This window comes from Poeciliopsis prolifica, unplaced genomic scaffold (genome assembly GCF_027474105.1).
Source record: "Poeciliopsis prolifica strain line A6 unplaced genomic scaffold, Auburn_PproV2 SCAFFOLD042, whole genome shotgun sequence".
Classification (NCBI taxonomy): domain Eukaryota; kingdom Metazoa; phylum Chordata; class Actinopteri; order Cyprinodontiformes; family Poeciliidae; genus Poeciliopsis; species Poeciliopsis prolifica.
Genome location: NW_026562417.1, coordinates 4,073,537 through 4,097,811, shown reverse-complemented (window position 1 = coordinate 4,097,811; position 24,275 = coordinate 4,073,537). Strand labels below are relative to the sequence as shown.

Below are 24,275 nucleotides of genomic sequence, written 5' to 3'. Positions count from 1 at the left end.
GTTTAAATTGAATTCCATCAAGGCAACAACGAATCTGAATTCCTAGCATTTCTTTGCAATAAATTGCAGATGATGCACTAAACGCCCTCCTCTTATACAAATGCGTATTTGTTTGGAAGTTGACACTGTGTGGGTCGTTAAGTAGTTCATTTTGGAAGTTGCTTCAATGACTTTTTACAATCATCGAATTAAACTCAAGTCCCTAAAAAACCAGCAGATCTTCCACTAATCTAGCAGAAAATTCCTTTTTGAAAAAAATTATTCGAAGTCTGGTTAAAAGCTCTCACTTTTAATCAGAGGCTTTTTCTTTAGATTTCTAATGAAGCTTTCCTATGACTACAGCAGTCCTCTGCCTGCAGGCAGGGAAGACGAAGTGTGTGGGTGTGTCTTCTTTTTTTTTGTTACAGTGTGTGTGTTTGAACTAATGTGGCGTCTGCTGTGAGAAGTGCTGGGAGGTCACTGTGTGGGGACTCGGCTGTGACACCTCGCCTCGCCTCGCCTCTCCAGCATGCCAGTGCTGCAGGAGACGCTCTGTCGTGTCGCAGAGCCTGTCCTGGCTCCACAGTCGACAACGGTTCACAGTTCAGCGGCGTCTTTCTCATCACCGCCGGCTGCTCTCGCTTTGAACAGAGCACGCATTTAAAAAAAAAAAAAAAAAAAAAAGGTTTTTATCCCTATAAACTTCTTTGTTATTCTTGTTTTGTTGCAAATGTCAGTGAAGCCAAAATAGCTGCACAGCAAGCCTTCATTTTAGTGCACTGCTAACACCCTACGTCTAATCGAGTTCTCCCAAGTGAGTGTTTTACAAGTTTTCCACGGCTCATTAAAAGAAACAGCAGGGCAACACAGACACCAATGAACGAAGGCACAGAGGAAGTGGATCATTGATGCTGCGTCATTCTCTGTGGATAAATGGGGTCACAAGTTTGGGATTTAGGATGTTTTCCTCCATGATAATCAGACAGACTTGGTTTGATTGGTGAAAGTTGCAACATTTGTTCCATTTTCAGTTGGTGTGGTTCACGCTTGAAAAACGGTTGATTGGTGGCGCCGGCGGCGGCCCTGCAACAAGAACTACTGAAGGAAATGACACAAAAACCTCTGCAGAAGACCCGGAGTTCAAGGGTCTAATAACTTCAGCTTTCATCATTGTTTTTTTTCCTCCCGATTGTCTCAAATAGTTTCATATAGTCGGACTCACGTAGCCAGATCAAGATGTTCTGGCTAATGTTCAGCAACAATCTACAGAAATTGGATGGCTGAAGAGGGAACATCATAAACCCCAATTCATTGGTGTTTCATTTCAGGCTGAAATAAATAAATTAATAATAATAAAAAAATATAACATCACAGTCATACCTGTCATGAGTATGCAGAATCAGAAAACAGCCATAATCCCTCATTAAAACAGTGATTACATAAGAGGAGTAGAGGCGGGTGTGCAGATGTTTCAGTCAACGCACCACCGACTTGCCCTAAATACTGGAAATGTAACACATCAAAATAAGAGCTTGAGAACTCAGTACTGTCATTACAATCTGTTTCCTTTAGTAATCAATAAGTGTTACATGAAAATACAACATACTGCACATGTTGGTACATGTGCAGTATGGTACATGTGGGTTGGTACATGTGCAGTATGGTACATGTGGGTTGGTACATGTGCAGTATGGGGGGATGGAAGTGCTTGTTGGGCAGCATCTCCAAGTTTTCTTGTCTCTGTTTTCTTATTATTTTTTCTTTTTGCAGTATCAATAGTTGTGTGATTAAAGCAGAGAAACGGCGATGAGTCGTGTTGTTGACGTCACCGTGGCGATAGGAGGTCAGTGTCTTACTTTTGTGGTCCGACTGGCCTTCATGTCCGAGTAAAACTCTAGGAAGACCTGGGCTGCCACTGACCGCAGAAGCACTCTGTCGGTTTACCTTCACCGTCGGAATCTCTTCATTTGAAAAATACGGCAAAATGTGAGGCAAAAACCCCCAAACTGCTTAAAGGTAAAGTAATGCCGTAACATTCTGAATTCGAATAAAGAGTAGAAGTTCACTTTTATTATCTTGACCTTTAACAAATACAAAGAATTTTGGTAACATAAGTTAACCTAAAATAGTAAAAGTCTGATTTTAATGTCAGAGGGAAAAAGTTTCCAGTGTCTCTTTATGCGGCGGATGTAAATATCTGCTCTCTAAAAGTAACAGCGGTGATTACAGAAGCTCTAAATCTAAGATCTTTCTGTAAAACTCCAAAATAGAAACTGTCGTGATAATCCATCTGGCAGTGGGCCCCACACATTTATTAATAATCTCCCATAATGCCCCGGGGTAGGCTCCTACCACCTCCTCTTCCTTTTGGATCAGTCTCTGCTGTCTTCCCACTTCTCCTCAGCTTCCTCTGCCTGTTTCTGACCCGTCGTCCTGCCGGCGACCCTTCGCTCCGACCGGCTCCGTCCGCTCAGAATGTCAGGAAAAATAAAAAGTATCTATCATACCAGATCTATATTTACCCCGCTGCTATAACCTAACACTTCATGCTCCACTAGCATGTCTCAGAAAGTGAAAATCCGCCACAGGAACAGTCCATGTTGGAGGATGTCATGGACGTTGTGCTGCTTTTGCCGGCTAATCAACGACTGTCAAATTCACAGAGCAGCCATTGGGATTATGTGCTACTTTTAACGGATTCACAGGCAGGATGTGAAGAACAAGGAAAAAAAATAAATACAACGCGAGTGGAGTGGGAAGGAGCTGCGGTTTTCTTCACTTGCAAGATATTTTGAACATAGCAGAAGGCGCGTTGTACGTCAGTGGGGGCCTCGAGAGTCTGCTGCGGCATTATCACTCTCTTCCCCATCATTAGAGAGCGAAACATGTGATTACTGCCTCCCCTGTTTGCTGTCAGTGTGTTAGTACCTCACGAATCCCTCCTCTAAGTAATCCACACTCCACAGTGTTGGATTCAAGTTCTGTTCTCCACTGGAAGCAGAACATCAAGTATTATATAGAATCTCGGCATCTCTAGTTCTGGTTTTTCTTTATTGATTGACCTTGTCCTCTACCCAGGCAGGGCAATGCAACTCTTTTCTGGCTCAAGGCCATGGACTTGTTTCAGACATATCAACCTTGAATCTGGTATTCACAAGTTTGTGATCGGTTTTTAGCCTCCGTGAGTTTCTGACTAGATAACCGCATTGGTTGCAGCATTGAAAGCATGTAGAACTGGTGCTACAGCAGCAATGTAACCACCGGAAAATGGCAACAAAAGTTTGTCATCCAGAAGAGGGAAGGACTTAACAGGAGGACTTAGTTCAATGTTTCTCAAACTTTGTCAAGTTGAAGACCATTGAGCAAACTTTCACAGACCTTGAAATTGCGCCCCACAATTACACAATAACTCTTCCAACCTGAAATGAAAATATTAGTCTCTTAACTGACTTATTGTTTTCTTTGCCCGTCCTAATGAGAAGGATGGTTCTGTTTTGTAAATGTGGCTGGTCACGACAAAGCCATTAACAAGTCTACTTGGAACATTTTGAATTATTTACAGATTTTAAAAACATCAAACACAATAGGACACGATACAATACGATACGATACGTATTGTAAAGGTGTTCTAAAAACAATAAAAGTTGTGCAGCTCATCCTGAGGAACTGAAAACTATTCCTGCAGCCATAAATTCCAGTTTGAGAAAGACTGGCTTAGATCAAAGCATAATGGTGTGATTAAAGTTTGCCAGAAAAAGTCGAGACCTCAACCCAATACAGAGTCAACCTGTCCTCTTTCCACTGTTCATTCTCTGCTGACAAACTCTGCTAAAGCTTCTGCTTGCTACAAGGTTAGTTGTAATGCAGCAAGGCCCCCTGTGGATTCCTCCCACTGTGAATATTCAGCAGAGAGAGCCGAGAGGCAAAGACGAAGCGGCTTTAGCAGCTTCCGGCAGAAAGCAGCTTATGGGGTGTTAAGGAAGAGGAGAAAGTGCCAGTGGAGCAATGACAGTGATTTTCTATCACTCTGATGGCGACACTGACTGTCATTGTGATTGTGATCGTCACTTTCAGCTGTTCTGTTTGTTTTACTGCAGTTTCCTCCAAATTGACTCAAGTTATAAGCTTTATGACGGATCAGCCAAAAATCAGACTTCCAATGGGAAGACGATGTCGCTCTCTGTGACGGGAACCATTGTTCAACCCACCAGCTGACATGTTGAACTTTAGCGCATCTGACAATGCGCTAAGGTTGTCAGTATTGAGGTGACAATCTGCGTAGAACAGTTATGAGTTGTTCAGAGGCCTGTTGGTGGCGTGCGGTGGCAGTCGAGATAATTCTCATTAGTCTCAGCTTCCAGTTGGAAGCTGTCAGCATTGAACTGGGTGTCAAGCTCCTTCATATCAGTACAAAGCGCGACTCTCACACGTTTGTCTTCTTGAGTTATGTTGCAATTCTCCACACTTCACAACTCAGGCATTTAGTCTCCTTGTTGATGCTTGCACCAACCCCGCCAGAACCTGGCCTTGTCTCTCCTGGTGATAACAGCTACCATTAAGCATTTGATTCTACTACCATTTATGTGGCTGTGGAGGAATTTAGACCCATACTTTGCAAAATTGTTCAATTGATTAGAGGATTTGCTCTAATCAATTTCCAGTTTCCAGCTGTATAATACAAGTTTGTTTGGGCTTCAAGTGGCAAACTGATGGCTAGACATTTCCTAGTAGAAAGCAGAATACCAGGCCAGCTGGAGAGCTGATGTGTTTCCATCAACACTTTGAAGTATTCACTAGAAATGTCTCGTTTGTCGTGGTTTTTGGCTTTTCCGTACTGACGTAGCGAACGCTCCCATCCACTACTGGGTTTGTGCCTTACCAGATGCACCAAATCTCTGGATTTTCTCCATTCTCCTGAGACATGTGGTCCATGCTAGTTAGCAACCTCTACTTCCTGTTTATTAGAGCCATAAAGACGGTCAGCATTTGACCAAGTTATCCTCTGCGTAGACTGACTGATTCACTCCAAACCAGCAGAAGGCAACTCACCTAATTCAAATTTTCTTTTTTGGGAAGCATTTAAAAGTTTGCTCTAAACAAAAACATAGTGTGCATTACTTTTGTTTTGCTGCGACTCGGCCAGGATGGCTCACCATCAGGATGAAAACGATTCTAACTTTTGTGATGCTGGGCAGATTCTTTATGAAACAAAGATCTGGTGGAGAAACCTGAAAGAGTTTATTCCTCCAATCACCAGAAGACATGGCGTTAGGAGGCGGCCATGTTGTCCACTACAACCATCACTGAAGGGAAGGTGTGCTGCAACCTTTTGCCCAGAGAGACCTCAGTCTCCAGTCTGGAGACGATGAGGTTAGATTCACTCTTATCAAACAATTACTGGTGATGATTAACTTGTCATGATGATTTAACACTCGACCTCCATCATCTCATCCTGCTTCTGCTGCTCTCTAAGTTCCTCCTCCGTCTTTAACCACAAAACGCAGAGGCGACGCCACGTCTTTTAAAACAGCAGCTCGGTTTTAATTGGGTGTAAAGGTTCCCTCTTCCCCTCTGTTAACAAGCCGGCGCCACTGATTCTGCTCTGCGTCACAGATGTTATGTAACTCCATCTTTCCATATGAACTCTATGCTTTATAAAGACCGCTGCTGTGGATCTCTCACTTCTGTGTCACTGAATTATGCGGCAGCGCGTTCACACAGATGAGCCGATTCCACGTCATGTTGACTCGTTGAAGCTTGGACCGAAGAGCCGGGATGCTCTGAGGGCAGCCAGATGGTGGGACGCCCTCATCAACTGGAGCCGGACCTTCAGGAGAAACCGTGTGCTGCAGAGCCGAGCAAAGCCAAAACTTAATCATTCTAATGTAGCTCTTGCATATTTACCACTGGTTTGAAATTATATTCTCTAGCAATTACATAAATGTGTTTACTTTACCACACTTCTCCTTTCAACAAAATAACATTGTTTTAATGAGATTATAAAAGCATCACGGTATTTATGTCTCTTTAAAACCAAAATGTCTTTTTTAAATGAGTAAAGTTGTAATATTAAAAAGGCTGAGCTCTTGGGATTGTTAGTCATCATCTAGAGCAGCGGTTCCCAAAGTGTGTGGTTTATGTCTGGTTGAACCATATGTGTGCCCAGTTCATTTTTTTATTTTTTTCCCAACTGTGTGCAGTTGAAAAACTGCCCAATGGTACAGTTTCTACGTCTAATGGAGGAAAAACTGTACTGCCACCAGGCGGTACAGTTTTATCGTACCGCCTGGTGATGCAGGTGATAAAACCCTATAGATTTTATTGGAATTCATATAGGGGAACAGACAATCTTTGGGAACCACTGATCTAGAGGGAACAGAGTGTGAGACCCTGTAACTTTTCAACAAGTCCCGACTGTGAAAGTAAACTTCCAACTGACAAGTTTCTTGTTTAGAGTTTCCCATTTTTACATGCTTTGCAAATCGTTGTGACGGGAAGAAAGTTAAAACAAGGTTTTCTCGTTTTAACTCTCTCAGTCTGACCAGAGTTAGGTCCTAAATTTATTTCCAAGCACTGGCAGTTAACAGTCGTCTATTTTGACAGTTCAAACGCCAACTATGACCCCATCAGTGTCTTACAGCGACAGCAGAAACTAACCTCTGTCCAGCCAATCACTGCCAAGGGAAATAAATGATTGGCTGCCTCGCCAGCGCCAGTCAATACCTTGTAGAGTAGTATTAAGGCTAGCTAGTGTATTTTAGCGACCTGAACTGCATTTTCTTTTGAATACTTTAAATATACTCTACGAAAATAATCAACAGATTTTAATACTGGGTCATTTTCACAGAGAAATGAGCAACGTCAGCATTTTTAATAAAACTGAATTTTGTGTTCACTGAGGTTGGGGTGTGTGTGTGTGTGTGTGTGTGTGTGTGTGTGTGTGTGTGGTGTGTGTGTGTGGTGTGTGTGTGTGTGTGTGTGTGTGTGTGTGTGTGTGTCGTTCTGTAGGATTTCTGTTCCTTACCTCCTCTGGCCTGACCGACCCACCAGCCCGTCGTCATGAACTACCTTCGCCGGCGCCTGTCTGACAGCAGCTTCGTGGCCAACCTGCCCAACGGCTACATGATGGACCTGCAGAGGCCGGCCCCGCCAGGATCATCCATTTCATCTCCCGCCTCCCCGGCCACCGAGAGGCGTCAGCCCCCGAGCCTCCCCATCCAGACCCCAGGCTCAGGCTCAGGCTCAGGCTCAGGCTCAGGCTCAGGCTCGGGTTTGGGTTTGGGTTTGGGTTCGGGTTCGGGTTCAGGCCCAAACCCGGCCTCAGCAGTGGGTTCGGGGAGCTTCCTCAGCTCCTTCTCCAGCGTGGTGAAGAGTGCCCAGATGGCCCAGAACGTCGCCGCCGCTGCACACGCCAAGTCAGCCGGAGCTGCTGCAACTGAGGCTGCTTCTGCTGGAGGCGGTCAGCCGGTCAAGCCTGCAGTACGCAAACCCAAGATCCTGCTGGTGGTTGACGATCAGCACACTGACTGGTGAGTGCAACACTAGAAACTCTTAGCTTTTGTAACTTTAGGCGTTTTTTGTTGTTTTGTTCTTTTGGTTCAAGAGTATGTACAGGGCCGGTCCAAGCGTTTTTGGGGCCCTAAGCAGATTTTTATGAGGGCCCCATTATACCAACACCAGATGCTTTATAATTCCTAATCCACTCTGTGTGAGGCATATCAACTAACATTAGCATCATTTGTAATTAGGCTGCATAAAAAAAAAAAGGATTTTGAATTGCAAAGTGGTATTTAAGTGCGGCCATATTGTAACCACTTCAATGCAACGTCAGCATATAAACACTACATTTACTTTTCTCCAACAACAGTTTTCCCCCCACAGTGGCAGCAATCAATTCCAGGACCAGATTAACTATTATTTATGTAGCAACTAAAAAAACATAGCAATATTTTTTTCCATATAGAATTGCATTTCGCTTGTATCATTCTAAATTATTTGAAATGTATATATGTTTTTACCATGATGGCTTGGTGCGCTTGGCGGCTGTAGCCATCTGCTTAACTCATATATACTATTGGACCAGCCCTGTAGATATTACAGGCAGAAGACTGTAGAGAAATATGTTCCCATACCATAATACTGCCTCCACCAAATAAAGATTTAACTTCCGGGCGCAACCTAGAAATGTATTTATTGGGAAACAAGACAATTTTAAAATGTTAAAAAGATAAAATACTGTCTGGGCTACAAACTGTTCATATATTCTATTATTAAAAGTAGTTTTTTGTTCTGTGCGAAAGCAACAGCGCGTCACGTTATTTTAGATGTGGTAGCATGTCCTTGGGCTCGCTAGGCATGCCAGAGCTCTCTGTGCCAAAATGGAAATTGTCATGGTAACCAGAGAACTTAGCTGATGAGGTGACAGAAAAATGAATGAGGTTAAACGAGAAAGAATTGCCTCATCTTTCAGTGGAGGCACACACACACACACCCACACACACACACACACACACACACACACACACACACACACACACACACACGCACACACACACACACACACACACACACACACCACACACACACACTCACGCACACCTGTGTGTGTTAGAAGCTGCTGATGGATTCCCAGAGCTCAGGTCAGCTGCTGGTTTATCTTCCCTGTCTAACTAAATCAATAGAGCCTTCATGCATTTCATGGATTGTTATTGTGTCGTCATGTTTTCGGAGAGATTGACTTCTGCGAGCTTGTTATGAGCCATTTCCAGCCTTTTGAAATTTATCTCCAGCGCCGGCAGAGGGGTGATTGTGCGCCGACCGCGAGGAGATCAGGCCAGGGTTGGAAATTGATCTCTAAATTAAAGCGTCTCGCTGACAGATGTAATGAAGCGTTCCGGATTTCCTCGGGTCTTTTCTTGAGGAGCTGGGTGGCGTGTTTTGTGGGAGCCGGCAGGCTGAAATGCCCCTATACACCCACGTGTTTGATGAAATGAGCCGTTAGGGAATCACTGTCACTCGCAAGCCCCCAGCCTGGCTCCAGAAGGGTTTTTATCCTTTTGTCAGTCCTGAATGGAAGAGGCTTAGTTTAATTCAAAAATACTTTATTTTTTTATCCCAATGGGAAATTAGATGTTGTGGTAACTCTTATTATGTTGTGAGCATGAAGGGTCTCCAGTAGCAGTCTGTCTTGCAATGAATCTAAAGAAACCTCTGACTGAAGACTGTTTCATGACTGTCATGACATGCTAACAGGTCACGACAGTGTTATGACATGTTATAACACTGTCATAACACTGTTATAACAGATAATTTTCCACAGCAGCAAATCCTGGATGACGTCATTAGTTAGCAAGCTCTGCTAACTCACCTCATCTGCTTTTGCTGCTCCTCTTTAAATCTGTCTGGCCGTTTGGATTGAAAGCCAGGACGAGATGGTGTGAACTTCCTCTGATTCCTTTTCAACTCCTCTGGGACTTTGGGGTCAGAGGTCACCTATCATTTCAGCTTTTGAGATGCCAACCAGCTGCTCCCAGCTGTCAAAGTGATACCTTGTTGCCACAATTTTATATTTTGAAAGTAAAAATGTAAGAGCAAAAACCTTCGTCAGCATCTGAAACCAGAGGGAATAACCGTCCATACATGGAACGCTTCAACCAAAAACACAATAAACCAAAATCTAGTAAAATGAAGGAGTCAGAACTAACGTTCACTATAGTAACAAATGAAGTTGACTATTCTGAAATCTGAAAAAGAGCTCAGATTTAAGGGGTTCAAAGCCCCCCAAGAAGACTAAATTGCCATTTTCTCCAAAGAAATGATTCTTTTTACACTGTTCAACACAGAGAATAATTGCAAACTATGGTAAATTCAAATAATTGAGAATGCTACAAAAGCAGCTTGAGAATACACGAGCTTAGGATCTTTTCTTTCCTTTATGAAATAATCATAAGGAAATTAATTTTAAAGAGAAAATGGAAGCAGTTTTACAAATCACCATTACTGATGAATGAAATAGAAACTGTAAAGTGATTATACATTCATTATGCACTTCAAATACTTGACATTATTCCGTGCATTCCATTTCTCCCCACATGGTGGCAGTGCAGGATAGTGAAAGGTTCACAAACTCTCCTCAGTGAAGAGTTTCTGCCAGCAGGTGGCGCCAAACGACAGTTTTTAAATCCATATTAAAGTTCAGCTGCTGTGAACTTTCTCTGTACATTGTTTTTGTCCTGCTGCATGTATCTTTCTGAATGCATTTTCTTCATAAGAAGTACATGCATTTCAGCATTATATGTTTATTTATGTGTTACTGGGAAGTTGCTGGATAGTTAGACAGTTCAACAGAACTAAATACACTTTTTTAGGAGAAAAGCTAAACAGCTACAGGTGGGAAAACATACAGTTTTGTGTTTTCTTTGCTCTGTGCAGCCTGAGAAAATATTCAATATTTCATGATTGTAGTTTTTGTTAATTACTTTGCACAGTTATATTCATATTCAGGCTAATATTTCATTTCTTTCTACATGACACCTGCACAGATATAACGTTGGCGTCATTGAAAGCGCGACGGTCGATCTTTGAATCCAACATTGTTGTAGCTGTAGAGTACGGTCACTTTTTGAAACCGTTGCATTTTTTCTTGCACAAGCCCTAGTTTTCCATATTGTGATCACCGTGTTTGAAGTTTTCACATGTCATCTTCGAGGCCGCAGGTAGAGGAAGAAACGGGGTCTGACCAGCTGCTGCTCAGTTCCAAGATTCAAGCAAAGTGCTAAAAAAAAAAAAAAAAAAGGAAAAGGAAAAAAAGGCAGATTTCTGATTCTTTTTTGGCGGCGCTGGTGGAACATGGTGTTCTTCATGCACCACTAAAGTACCTGCTTTCCAGCAACTGCCATGGATCTGAAATATTTGGAGCATGGCAACGCGATGCGACGTCCCCTTTTAAGAACTGTAATATAATTTGGTTGACTCAGAAAGCTCAGATAAGATCATCAAACTGATATTAAACGATGAATTCACTGATTTGGTTCAATTCCATCCTGGTGTGTGTACTGGCAGACCTTCAAATTGAATAAGACAGGATTTAAATGTATGCTAGATTATATCATTTGTGAATTAGTCTGGCCATTGCCATCCTCTGCAATCCTGCTTGATTCTCATCAACCTTTAGTTCTTCTCTGTGTTTTCTTCCATCGAGATAGATTTCTCCAGATGAATTTCAACCGGGCCAATCCGGGCCAATCAGCAAACCGAAGATTTGTATGGTGTATTTTGGAAATGACAGAGGAGAAAATGAACAAAATCATTCAATCTGTGTTGGCCACACTTCCAAATATTGAATATTTATAGTTGGAGCAAGAAGAATGTTTGAGACAAAGCACACACAATTCCTGGTAAGCTTCATGGAGCTGGTGCGTTACATACGTTACTGAAACTGGGTGAAATCAGATCCAGACGTTCCAAGCTCCAACAGAGTCCAAGCCTTCACCAGGCAGTCGGTTCCCAGCCGAAGGTCCAGACCCTCTGAACGAAACAACGCATAGAACAAGGACTGGTTTTTGCCAGACTACTTGTGAATACCTCTAAAGCCAAATCAAATGTCCGTGTCACAGTCCTTTCCTGTAGCTGTACCGCCACAAGTTACTCATCGATTTTTTTTTTTTGTTGAGGTTTTGTAAAAAGTCCTGGCATTTTGTCCACCCGTCCTCTGCTCCCGGAGGCTGAATTTCCTCCTGGTCATTCCAGCAAAGAGTCTGGGGTCTCTGGGGAAACCCTGCTCTGTCCTGACAGCCTTGGCTTCCAGCAATGACTGATGCACAATAGCAGTACAGAGCACTGAGAGCATCACCGCAACCACCAACAATTCCTCCTTTGCTCTCTCCATGTCTCCCTCTGTCCTTCTCTTTAAGGCTTGCATGCAGCCGATTGGCCAAGTATCTGTCAGTCTGTTTGCACTGTGTTTAGAATTATACGAGCACCTGATTGCTTAATTCAGTCCCGCTCTGGCAAAGTGTTTACTTCGTCTTTATGTGCGGCAGAGCGGTATGAGAACCTCTGCTTACCCAGAGTTATATGAAGAGGGGATTTAAGTTAACGTTATGTCCACAGAAGAAGTAGGGAGGCCACACACTGGCATTAAGGAGCTGAAAATTCCCTCTGGGGATTTGGTGACCTGTGCTGCGCCTCAAGAAGAGGGCAAAAGTTCATGAACTATAGCAGAAGAATTAGCAGGCCGACAGCTTCTGCTACAACTATTTTGGGAAGTTGCATAAAAGGCAGAGACAGTTATGGTTAAGAAAACCTTCAATCCACTTTGTTTCTGACATTATTCAATTACACAATTTCAGTCAAATCAAAAAAATTTCTTATAAACGGCAAGTCAAAGTTTCATTTTGCAAGATGAAAAGAATTAGAAATGTATTAGTCGTTACTGCAACACATTTATTTCCCATTTGACTTTTGGTTTCTGGAACTGGTTTATTCTTAAATAAAGACAATTATCAAGAACCAGATTTTTCTCTCAGCTTGTCGGCTTTGAATTTACTGCAAAGATCACACTGAAAAAATAAAACTACTGGTTTAATGATTCTTTATGTGAAATTTGAAAGTAGACTCTTAGTGCATATCTTGGTGTCTGAAGGAATTATAAATGACTCCAAAGTTTACAAATCCTGTGTTGGAACAATAATTGCTGTGTGTGTGTGTGTGTGTGTGTGTGCGTGAGTGTGTGTGTGTGTAATTATGAACTATTAGCTCACAGTGTTTTTTGGGTTGTTGAAATAAGTCATGGTCTCCTGTGTAACATGATGAAAATATACATGAGTATATTTGTGTTGGGGCTCGTAGGGCTGTAGTTTTTCTTGGCTGACTCTACTTTGCTGATGTGAACCGTTCTATTATTCTATTGTTGAGTCATAGAAGGATAAGTCATCTGGGGTTGGTGTTTCCTCCAATTTTAGTCCCGGGACTTCCTGAGTCTTCTCTCCTGCACGTCTCTGGCTGGACTGCATATAAAACTCTGCTCCTATTGGGGCTGAGGCGAATGGAGGCGCTGCTGGGATCAGCTGAATCCCATCAACTTATCTGCCTAATGAAGAGTTTTCACTGTTAATGTCAGAACCAAGCACTTTAATTCTGCCTGTTTGGGCTTTGAGGCCAGTGAAACATAGCAGCTGCAAAGCAGCAGATGGAGATCAGATACAAATGCTGCCATAAGGGAGGTCAGTCTCCTGAAACCCTCACCTCAGTGCCATTCCTGTGTTTCTTCTTGAGGATCCAGAGGTTCCCTGGCCAATATGAATGCATTAAACTCTGGATCTGTTCCGGTTCTGCTCCAATACCCGGAAACCTCAAAGAAGCAGAGAAACCCTGATCAGATATCCAAGCTAATTAAAGGTTAGACGTGGAGGGTTGTCTCAGGAATTGTAGTTTCACTCTGCAATGCCTGAAAATACGACTACAGATGCGAAGGTACTGGAACTGTAGAAGGCAAGAGTTACTGCTTTTTTTCCAGGGGAACACTAAAGCTAGCTCAAAAAAACAGAAGTTGTTTTCTAACTCTGAAGCACTGAGCGATGTTTGCTTGGATCCAAAGGGGATGTGTGATGATGAGAGAAAGAAAACCCCCAAAGGGAAACTGACTTTTTCCAAAAGTATGAATCATGCACTTCTCATTAAAGAGCCAACATATTCTCATGTTTAAAATGGAAAGAATTCAGCCTCATGGTCTTTATGTCGAGGGTGTGGGTCGGATTGAGATCTGGACATGGGCTAGACGTGCGGATCGGATCCGATGAGAAGCCTTCGCCCATTGATCAATCAGAGTGACGACGTGTTTCGCAATACCTGGAGCTGCATACCAGCCGTTATTTGTGAGTGAGCTTAATGGTCTTGACTCACATGTTTGACAACAGAAGTCGTCCTCAGTGACAGGAAACTTCAACCTCTAAGAATTCATGGCTTCTTGAATCGTGGAAAATGATGCGCTTCAGGATCTACCAGCACAGCAGCTGGGAGAGTTTAGGGACAAGAAGCTCCTTGGTGCAAGTGATGAACACGAAAGATCGGAGCTAAAGGGACAGATGCATGACGGTGGACATCAGGAGAACGGACAAAAAAAGACGTTTTCGGGTTGAGGCTCTGGGGAAAAATGTCATTCAACGGGGAGATGTGCTGCAGAGCACAAAGATTACAAAGATAAAAAAACAACTAGCCTGTCAGAGAACCAAAAGGCCTCTAGCATGCAACCTAGATAATCAGCTCCTCAACTCTTCAGCCTGAAGGCCAAGACAGATTGTCAACTGCCCTGTGCATGCCGAAGGTCAGAGTTCACATCCAAGCCACATGGAATAGTTGGACTTAAAACAAATGAGACAATATATGATCAGACGTGAATTTGACTATCAGTACCAAAACAAACAACAACAAAAAAATCACAAGTATAACCCTGAAATTCTGCTTCATAGGGATATTGACAAAGCCTTGCTGTTAGCATGCTAGCAAGATTAGAGTAGCTGGAAACAGATTCGATGGCGTCGTTTTTGCATCAATTAAGCATGTAGAAAAATGTTGGTCAATTTTCTTCTAAAATAGCACAAAGAATCCTTTTCTTCTTCCTGCTCAGTCTGAATCCTCCGTGTCTGATGGCGAGGCAGATAACTCTGTTACTGGAACAGCCTTCAAGCAAGCAGGTGCATCACAGACTGTAGACTTTTCACTGTCTTTGATTTCATGCTCTTGACTTGTGTGAGTGACCTGTGTTTTTGGATTTCACAATTATTCGAGAAGGCAAAACAAAAAACCTGGGCGTTCTCAACCAGTTGCTTGAAATCCCCTAAAGGTCTAAAAGATCCTAAAACCATGGAAGAAGTGAGTCATTTCTCTTCCTACTTGCCAGGTATTTTGGACGATCTTGTGAAATTTGAGCTCGACGTCGACAAAACAAACACGGATGTTTAAAGTTTGTTTTGTGCCGTATGTACTTTGCAGTGCGGGAGGGCAAGTCTGCGGTTGGGACCAGATAGAAACTCGCTGCCTTTAGTCTGATTTAATGTCGAAGTGGCTTAAGAGAAACAAAGTCAGAAGTGTCAGATCTCAGAAAAAATTACAAGCAGAGTTGTGTGAGGGCAAAAGACCCCGGCCCTTCAAATCTGACTCAGTTACGGCCCGATTGGACAGAAACCTGTCAAAGGTTCTAGTTGTTTTCCATCATGGCAGAGTGTTGTCTGCACCTCGTTGTTACACTACGGTGTCAGTTTTAGTGTTACTTTCCTTTAAGCTCCAAACACACTAAATCCCTGTATTTAGTGTATTGGCCGACCAACCAGACTAACCAATCAGTGATCGGCGGTCTTCTGACTTCCTGTTTTGAGCCCAACTTGGCAAAATTCCAGCAAACTGTTGAGAAACTTGTGAAAGGAAAACTGAAGGCCTGAAAATTGTTGGATTTAAACTGCAATTCCACCAAGGTCGAAGAAAATGAACGTGAATGTTTGGCTTTTAAGTTTTAGAAACTCTGTAGTGAAACTCTGTAGTACTGAGCAGGCAGAGGCTGCTAATGTCAAACACTGAGAGAAGAAATGGAGCTTTTTTTTGTGCAGTGTTTGGTAACGATGTGTTGGTTCGTGTGTTGGGCGTCCTGCTCTTCCATGTTTAATCAAACTCTTTTCTGTTGTTCTTCCATGCAGGGCCAAGTATTTTCGGGGGAAGAAGCTGAATGGAGAATATGAGATTCGAGTCGAGCAGGTAGAGTACATTTCGTTTGAACTCTTTCGATTTCTCTTAATTAGCATTAGAGACGCTGCTTCCTGTGTGTTGAGCCTCTAATAGCAGCACTGACCTGCTGGAAGGCGAACCTTCACTTCATCCTCAGATCTTCTGCAGCTTTTCCTGCTGGCTCGACTCCCAAATGAGAATTTCTCCCCGATTCTCAGAACTGAAATCACCTCCACTGCACTCCACCAACTTCACCTCCCTCCCAGGTTTTCACGTCAAAGTGACGCTTCCTCAGATGTTGATCTGCACGCTGTGATAAAAAAATTCCACCTAAAGAAACTGTATTTGAAGCTGAATCCACAGGAACATGTTTGTATGTCCAGACTTGCAGCATGGAGAGCGTGAACAGCAGCAGTTCTGCACCAGAGAAGTGTTGGGCCACCCATTGTTGCGACTGAGGCTGTCTTTGGAACACGCTGGTGGATTGTTTACGGGGGAAGAAGAAAAGAACCGCAAACAGCTGGACGGGTGATTTATTTTATTTTTTATTGGCCATTTGCTCAGCTCGCCACTGTTGTGGTCACATCTTTAGACAAGGACGACTTGAGAGACTTCTCTGTGAAATCAGAGTCGTTTTACTTTGGATATCCATAGAGCTGTGGTTATGAAGCTGAGTGAAGACTTGACAGATTTATTTGGGCCTGTTAAGTCGATAATTTGGGGACCAAACAAACACTCTGGTACCCGGCGGAGACTGACCTACTTAGATCTCGTTGGACCCGGCGCCCTTTCCTTAAAGCCCTCTGTACTTTGGTGGAAAGGTCAGTTTGCTAATTGCTAATCCTTAGCCAGAACCTTCATTGACTGTTTGTGGCTTTCGCTGAGCCTTAGGAAGACTGTGTGAAAAGCAAGCCACATGCAACATGACAACCAAAGCCGTTCCAGTAAGTCCGCAGCCCGTCTCTTTTCTCCTCCGTCAGCAGCCGTCCACAGCCAGGCTGTAGCTTGAAGCCGTTCGAGTCGACCCCGAAAGCTGTTTTTCTCATCACGTCTTTACACCTTGTGATTATCCCATATATGTCTCGCTTGGATTGACATTTGACTCTGAAATCATATGCTATCTCCCATCTGTCATGTTAATAATGTGTGGTAAGCTCCCTGAAGCAGCCCCACATCATTATCAAACCTCTTCTCCAGTGAGCTCGCCTCCTTATAAGGTATGATCTCCATGCTTAAACACAGAGCTACCACAGAAAGGGATGCTGCAGATTTTGCACAACCTATGTTGAAGTTTTAGTTCTGGGATCTTGTTTTGGCCCCACAAACAAAGCAATGTCTCTGATAAATATATATCATATTGTGAGGACATCTCGCATCCACAGCTTCCTGACACCTCATAGATTTTCTGTCTGATTTGGTTCTGGATCATTCAAAACATTCATTTTACCTTCATGAAGTGGTTGGTTTTGCTGGTTTGGATGTGTGCTTGCTCTCTTTCTCTAGTCTTTGGCTCTAAAACTGATCATACTGGTGATCATATTTTTATTCATAAAACCCCTAGTTCCATCATATTGAAAGGGAAGCCCAGATCACAATGCTGCGGCCACCATGTTTCCATCTGTCTTCGTACCCATGGTCTTAAAGGTTTAGGAGGGAGAACCAGACATCCGTTTCCCCAGCAACATCCTCCAGCTCATTCTCCGTCAGATCAGATAATTGTTCCCTCTTATGAGTTCTGGGTCTTTCCGGGGGGGTTTGTCCCAGTGGGACGTGCCCAGAAAGCCTCCATAGGGAGGCTCCCAGGGGCCCTCTTGATCCGCATCATCTGACTCCTTTTGACACAGAGAACCAGTGGCTTCACGTTGAGTTGACCCGATTTTAGCCATTTGACAGGAAGAAATTCTCAAAAGTAATCAATGGCTCAGTGATATACAAAAAACAGGATAGTAGGAGCGGTTTGGTTGATGCAAAAATATCGTTGCAATCACACAATGCACAAATTGTTCGACTCAGGCCTTGTGCCATGAAGGGGACGTGGACGCTTCCCCACAAACAAAGTCATGAAGTTTTTGTCACGCAGTTTTTGTCACGCGTCTGTGAGAACCAGTTTCATCACTTTGGGTCAAGCGGAGCTCCTTCGGAGGAGCCGACTCTCATCCCAGCGGCTCAACGCTCAGCAGGGAGCAACAACAGGACCACATGAGGTCCCCAAACCGGGCGCACTTGTCTCCATAGTTACGCTTCATTTGCTCATTTGAAGTAAAACTCCTTTGTCTGGAAGTCCTCCGTCGCCCACATGCACGGAGAAACTACAAGAGCTGGACAGAAATCAGATGAAGAGATGAAATGTTTTTTCTTGCGTTTGGACAGCAGAAACACTGCAGTATATCAAAATTCAACTGAGATATTCCACACTAATTAGAAACTAAATACTGGACCCGTCTCTGTACCAGTGAAAACAAAAAGTCTCATCTCATTCTTCACTTGTATCATCATCGCTGCAAAACCTCATTAGTTTGTTGTATCCAGACCATATTTTGTGTCGTTCCTCATCATGTCTACCGTTGCCTGTTTGGGTTTCGTACCAGCATCCCAGCTGGAACAAGGGGCACCTCTGTTGTTGAGGATCCACATCTGCTCAGCAGCTGTGTGACCTCACGGTTATTGATGCTTGTTGTGGTTGCAGCCATGCCAGCTCCCAGGCAGTGTGTTATCAGTAGCCCCTTTTACGCCAGTTGGTTTTCACCTCTGATAAAAGGAATCTGTGCAGAGCAAACTCCTGACAGATGATTTGTTACTGATCGCACTACAGTGAAATTCTATCATTTAGGCCTTTGGAAAACGTAATATTCACAGCACTTGGCAAAGATTAGCCAATAATAAATTGGACCATGTGAGCAACTTACTGTAATCTTGACTTACCAGTTGAAGTGGTCAGTGATTTAATCCAGAAATGATAAAAGTTACAGATTTAGTGACAGATTCTGTGGCCCCATGTGTTAAATCACTGTGATGTAATCAGTGCTGCAGAAAACTCCTTTTATTTCATCCTGTCTTTTTTTGTTTTGTTTACTTAACCATTAGAAATACAAAAACATTTTGGAATTTATTAACATTCATAATCATATTGTGTGTTTTTTATTTTTATTTTACAATGATAATTTAGTTTCAGATTTAAGTAACGCAGTTAGAAGTTTCACAATTTATTTTTGTGCATTGAGCCGTTTGATCATCAATTAATTTAGCATAATGTAGTTTCAAAATTCAGTTTCTAAAAATAGTATCTATTTTAGTACAAATTTAAAGAAAAAAAAAGACAATCAATTGTAAAACATAAATCATAACTTGTCTTAAAAAATCTTAATAAGCTGAACGTCAAATTTCCCTGAACTGTTAGAAACCGAAGAGTTTAGGGAAAGCCTCTTGCTGTTGGACTCTGATGTCACACCACTGCACAAAACACCATCCATAAGGATATGAACAAGTGTTTGTGGAATAATTTGACCAGCGTTTAGAGTCCTGACCTCAACTCAATGGAACGCCTTAGGGATGGATTAAAGTTTAAACTTCGTGCAAAGCATCGTAATCCAACATCAGTGTCTTATCAGTTGTTCAGGAATAAAATAAAATTGCTTGTAAATTTCTCTTTTATTTCTCTAATTGGTGTTAAAACAATATGTCCACTGCTGCATCTGCTTCTGTTGAGTTCAAATCCAGTTGATAACTCCGTGGCCAAAGCTTGGCTCTTACTAGCGGCGGATCCAAGAGCCGTTCTGAATCGGCCGAGGTCGGAGCTCAGCACATAACAGTCGGGTCTGAAAGCAGTTCTTCGATGTATCACTTCCTGTTTTCCTTTCCCAGGGCGAGAGCTGCTCCAGGACTAGAGTCTGAATGAGTAACCATGATGGTCTCCATGGTGCAGAGGAAAACCTCTCGTCCTGGCTTCTGGGCCTTCTGGGCACCAACCACTTCATCTGTTACTGCCCAATGACAAAGGCTGTTAAGACTCCTCTCATCCTTAACCAGCCAATCAGAGAAGCCATGAAGTTGCCCGCTCTCTTGTTTTCTTTTGCAACAGCCAAAGTCAGCGTAGGTCTCCATGTTTGGGATGGGATTAGCTGAGAAGGAATTCATTGATTGGGTCTGCAAATTTGCTTGGGAGTGTCTGAGTATATTCATACATTTGCTAGATAGAAGTGGGAGTTTATCTTTTTAGAAATATTTTCCAGTAGAAAAACAATTAACATTTGCACATATGATTCAGCTCCCAGCCCCACATATGGTTTTGTCTTGTTCATGTACCGTTTTTATATGCAAGTCAAAGTCATGTCAAGGGATTTTGGATCTACCACGTGTTGGTTGATCACATGGATGAAAACAGAGATGCACTACAAGGCAATCAAGGCTCTCGTTTCATTTATTGAAACGACTCAAGTTTATTTCAAATGAACGTTTTAGAATTATGAGGAACAGTCCGAAAAAAACCCAGACGAAAACAAAACCACAAATCTGGAGAAAATCTGAAAACTCCCCACAGAAACACGCCGGCCAAGATCTGAACTGGCAACCTCCTAAAGTAAAAGATGAGTCACTCGGTATCAGGCGAGGTCTTAGGTCTGTCGCATGTTTGGGATGGCACACTTTCAATCTGTTTGTCGACATCATGACTACGAGCCTTAGGGACACAGAGCAAGATTGATAATATGGCTATTAGCCTTAAAGGCGTCGTTCACATCATGACCATGAGTCTCACAGACAAAAATCAGGGAGAACTTGTTGGTGTCATGGCTCTGGGCCTTAAGGACACAAAGCTGAAAGCACTTGCTGGAGTTTTGTCTGTCCACACTTTGGACATAAGCTAAGTTCTTGTCGCCAGTATTTCACTTTAATTCCATGCTGTTAAACTGGATTGCTTCATAATATGCATGATGAGTTTGTTGGCACTGCAAAGCCAGTCGTGAAAGGCCAAGAAACCTTTTGGATCACAACAAGCTGAAAGAATCAATCTAGGACCAACCAATAGGCAGAGGTACTGCAGGTGTAGTGTGATATTATCCGTCGCTGCGTTCTGATACTGGGACAGGTTGAGAACAGAGTCTGAGCAGCTTAATGAAAACAGAAACTGATTAATCTGCCGTTACATAACCTCAACGCACTTTTGCGACCCTGCATGTGGATCAAAAGGAAATGACAGAAAACAAATTGACGAGAGCAGCTTTTATGTTTTATGTCGACCCAGTGATTTTCCCATCAAAGAAAAGTAACAGTCTGAAGTTCTTCCCTATGCTTCATGCAAATGTTTCCAATACAACTCAGCCGCAGAACGTTTCTCCCTCACGCATTTAGCTATTTATTTAGCGAGGCAGTCCAGAGCTTAATCCATCAAGCCTTAAATCATAAACCTATTTCTTTGATTAGTGGAGGGCCAAATACCGTTAGCCATGTGCGGCGCATGTGTGCAGAGGCTGACTCCACTGCGCAAAATTTACTTTCGAGACTTCTCCAGAGACTCGGCGGGAAAAGTTTCAATAGAGAGGAGAAAAATTGGGTTTGTAAAACGTTGCATAATTTGAGTGATTTCTTTAAAAAAAAAAAAAAAGATTCATGTTTATTGGCAGAGCGCTGCTGTTTGACATGAACAGCAAAGCAGATAACTCTCAACGCTCCAGTTTTTGACACTTCTATGGATTAGAATCTCACTTGATTATTTATCTGTTCAGATATTTGGATATTTTACGGCTGCACCCGGCAGTATTTAGAGTCGGTGACTCTCAGTCCGATGCTTACTCAGGCTGCTCGCGCTCGCTCTTAAATGAAATGCAGCTGTGCTTTCTGCACGGCGTTCTGCTGGAGCGTTGACCGGGACCTGCCCATCTGAGTTTTTTTTGTTTTTCCACACATGGTCAGCAGGCTGCTTGTGCAGGGCCCATTTATTGCGCCATTTGTGTCATGTCTTGTGCTTAGAAGGAATGTAAAGACCAACAAACACTGGCTATTCCTGCCTGAGGTCAACCTGCTGCCGTCCAGCATACCTCCAGGGAAAATGCCACCTGGTGCAGAGGAGTGATGGAAGAAATGCCGTCCAACTGCACTCAGAAAACCTGCATTATGTGGCAAGTCAGAAAAAAAGGGAGTTTAAAGTGGTTTAGAAATGGGAATCAGAATTATCTGATCAATAGGCCTTTGGGAGTGACATGGAGCGTCAGGCCGGGTGATACACAAACACTCATGCATCTGTTTGCCAGAAGGAGAACATTCACATTTCCACTCATCGCTACATTTCTTCAACTCCCACAAACCACCCAAGAATAGTTTAAACCGTTAAACGACTTTCTAATTCAATTTTAAAGCGAGTGGTGGAGTCTCGCTTCAAAAATGATTCAGTCCATTCTGTGTGACATACACAGCGAAATCAAGAAAACCACCTGAAGAGTTTAGAAACAACAGCAGATGAGTGCTTTGCATGCAGAGGTGAAAGGATAGAAAAAGAAAGCAAAGGCCCTGAAGTTTCAGCTTTCACAGTTAGATACTGAACACTCCAGCCTGACCACTACTGACACCAAAAACGGACGAGAAGGCGGATCCAGATTGCTCCCAATTGCACATGTAGAAGCCAAAAAAGGGTTTGAGGATTTTGCTCAGTGGAACAATGAAATGAAAGTGGAGCCGAACTCAAGACGGGGTCAATCTAGTATCAGGAAATCCAGGTCGTCTGTGAGGACGGAAGCTGCAGCCTCTGTCTTGTGGGCGTCGTTGAACCTTCAAACAGGAAGAGAATGTCCAGCATGTGTCAGAGTCCACCGAGTCCTAAAGACAACAGAGTGGCTGTCAGAGACTGTTGAAAAATCACAGGCCTGTTTGATTGTCAGTAGGGGGAAATTGGGACACTTTTTTTGTTTGCAAAGTTTCTTGATGGGTTTCTTGATACTTATTGGATCTGAATGGAATAGCAGGACATGTCCAATGTGTGCTGAAGATGTGAATGACTTTTGGAAACTGAGTTCCACATACAGTGAGCTTTTGACTTTAGACTAAAGCTGATAAAACAGATTGTACAAACCTTAATGTGTCTTACTATTTATTTTAGTCTCCACTTTGGTTCATACCAGCCACACATTTCTGGAATTGTAAAAAAAAAATTTTTTTGCTCGTTGGTCCCACACATCCTAAGATTCCTTTCCCAGAAGTGGAGTTGTTGTCCCTTCCTTTTGAGAATCTCTGGGAGTCTGACTGAGTCATTAAGAAGCCAAGCAACGGCCTTTCACAAGGCCCTCACTGTCCTGGAGGCCAGAGACTGGGGATAACTCAATTTGCCTTCTCCGACCAGCTCGCTCTGTCTCTCCCAGTCTTGTCTTCTGCTCTGCTCTGTGCAAACGCAGAAAGGCACGGTGACGTAAGGAAGCAATCTACTTCAATTTTATGCAGACGTATCGCTGTCAACAGGCCAAAAGAAACGGCGTCGAGTCAAGGGGTTCATCCGCGGCACGAACACGCGACCTCATACTTCATGTCGCTGTCAAAATCTAAACTTGGGTTTTGCTTTTCGGTTTCCCAGGCGGAGTTCTCAGAGATCAACCTGGCCTCTTACGTCAACTCAGGATGCATGGTGGACATGCAGGTCAACAAAGGCGGCTCCAAAGTTGTCAGGTGAGTTATTAGCGGTTACGCTCAGGAGAGATGATGCAGTTTTGTCAAGGAAAAAAAAATAAAAATTTTAAAAATCCCAGAAAAATCACAGTTGGAGAATAAACCTTGTTGAGTTTCTGATAGCACAAATTATGTTTCACTGTGTCCAGTCATTTTAATATTAGCAAAGTGACAAGTCAGACCCTCTGGTCCAGGATTTGACTAGGTCAGGTCTGGCATAAAGAACAGGGACTTGTTTGTGTCGGTTCTCATTGGAGACAGAAGTCACCTCACGGTTCAATTCTGGGACATCTGTCAGTGAACATCCACACGCTCCCACTGACTCAGGTTATAATAAACAATAAGAGTAGTTACCATAGCTACACAGATGATACACAGCTCTACATTATGATGTCACCAGGTGACTCTCAACCCAGCCAATCACTGAACAGTAATGGAACGAAAACCCGACCAGGCCTGAGAGGAACAGCTCTGTTTGGTGAGGTAATTACTGAGAGAATCACAGATAAACAACAGATTCTAGTTGGAAAGTTGACCTCATGGTCCAGATTTATCTAAACGGCTGCAGCACAATATGGCAACCTGCAGTCGTCATGGCAACACCGGGGCTGTGCCACGACGCAGTTGCAAGTGGCCCGCTTGAAGAACCATGCAGGGTAAGCTTTTAGTGCCTTCCAGGTCCAAACTAGATGTGTATTTTTAGTCTTTGGGTTGATTGGTTTGTGCATCATAACTTTAAAGCAGGTGGACGAGTTGCTGTCTTTGCACTTAGTTGTAGGTGATTTAGCTCTTCTGTCTAAAACATAAAGGTGAAGCGATATTGGCTGAAATGTGAAGGGTGTTTAGTGGTGAAAACCACCGTCATCACCAAACTGCATGATGTAAACTGTAATGGGAGGGGCTTCACAGGAGCTCGGCTTGGTTTGTTTTGA

At 43.1% G+C, this 24,275-nt stretch overlaps 1 protein-coding gene across 1 annotated transcript in view; it reads left to right on the top strand.

Annotated features, from left to right (window-relative positions):
* The window catches only part of LOC129376018 (synapsin-3-like), an 88,442-nt gene that overhangs the window by 2,432 nt on the left and 61,735 nt on the right, over nt 1-24,275 (top strand). The window contains exons 2-4 of the mRNA XM_055055413.1: nt 6,988-7,508; nt 15,669-15,726; nt 23,252-23,343. Of these exons, the coding sequence (XP_054911388.1) occupies nt 7,039-7,508; nt 15,669-15,726; nt 23,252-23,343 (620 nt within the window). The 5' untranslated portion in view covers nt 6,988-7,038. The remainder of the gene's footprint in view (nt 1-6,987; nt 7,509-15,668; nt 15,727-23,251; nt 23,344-24,275) is intronic.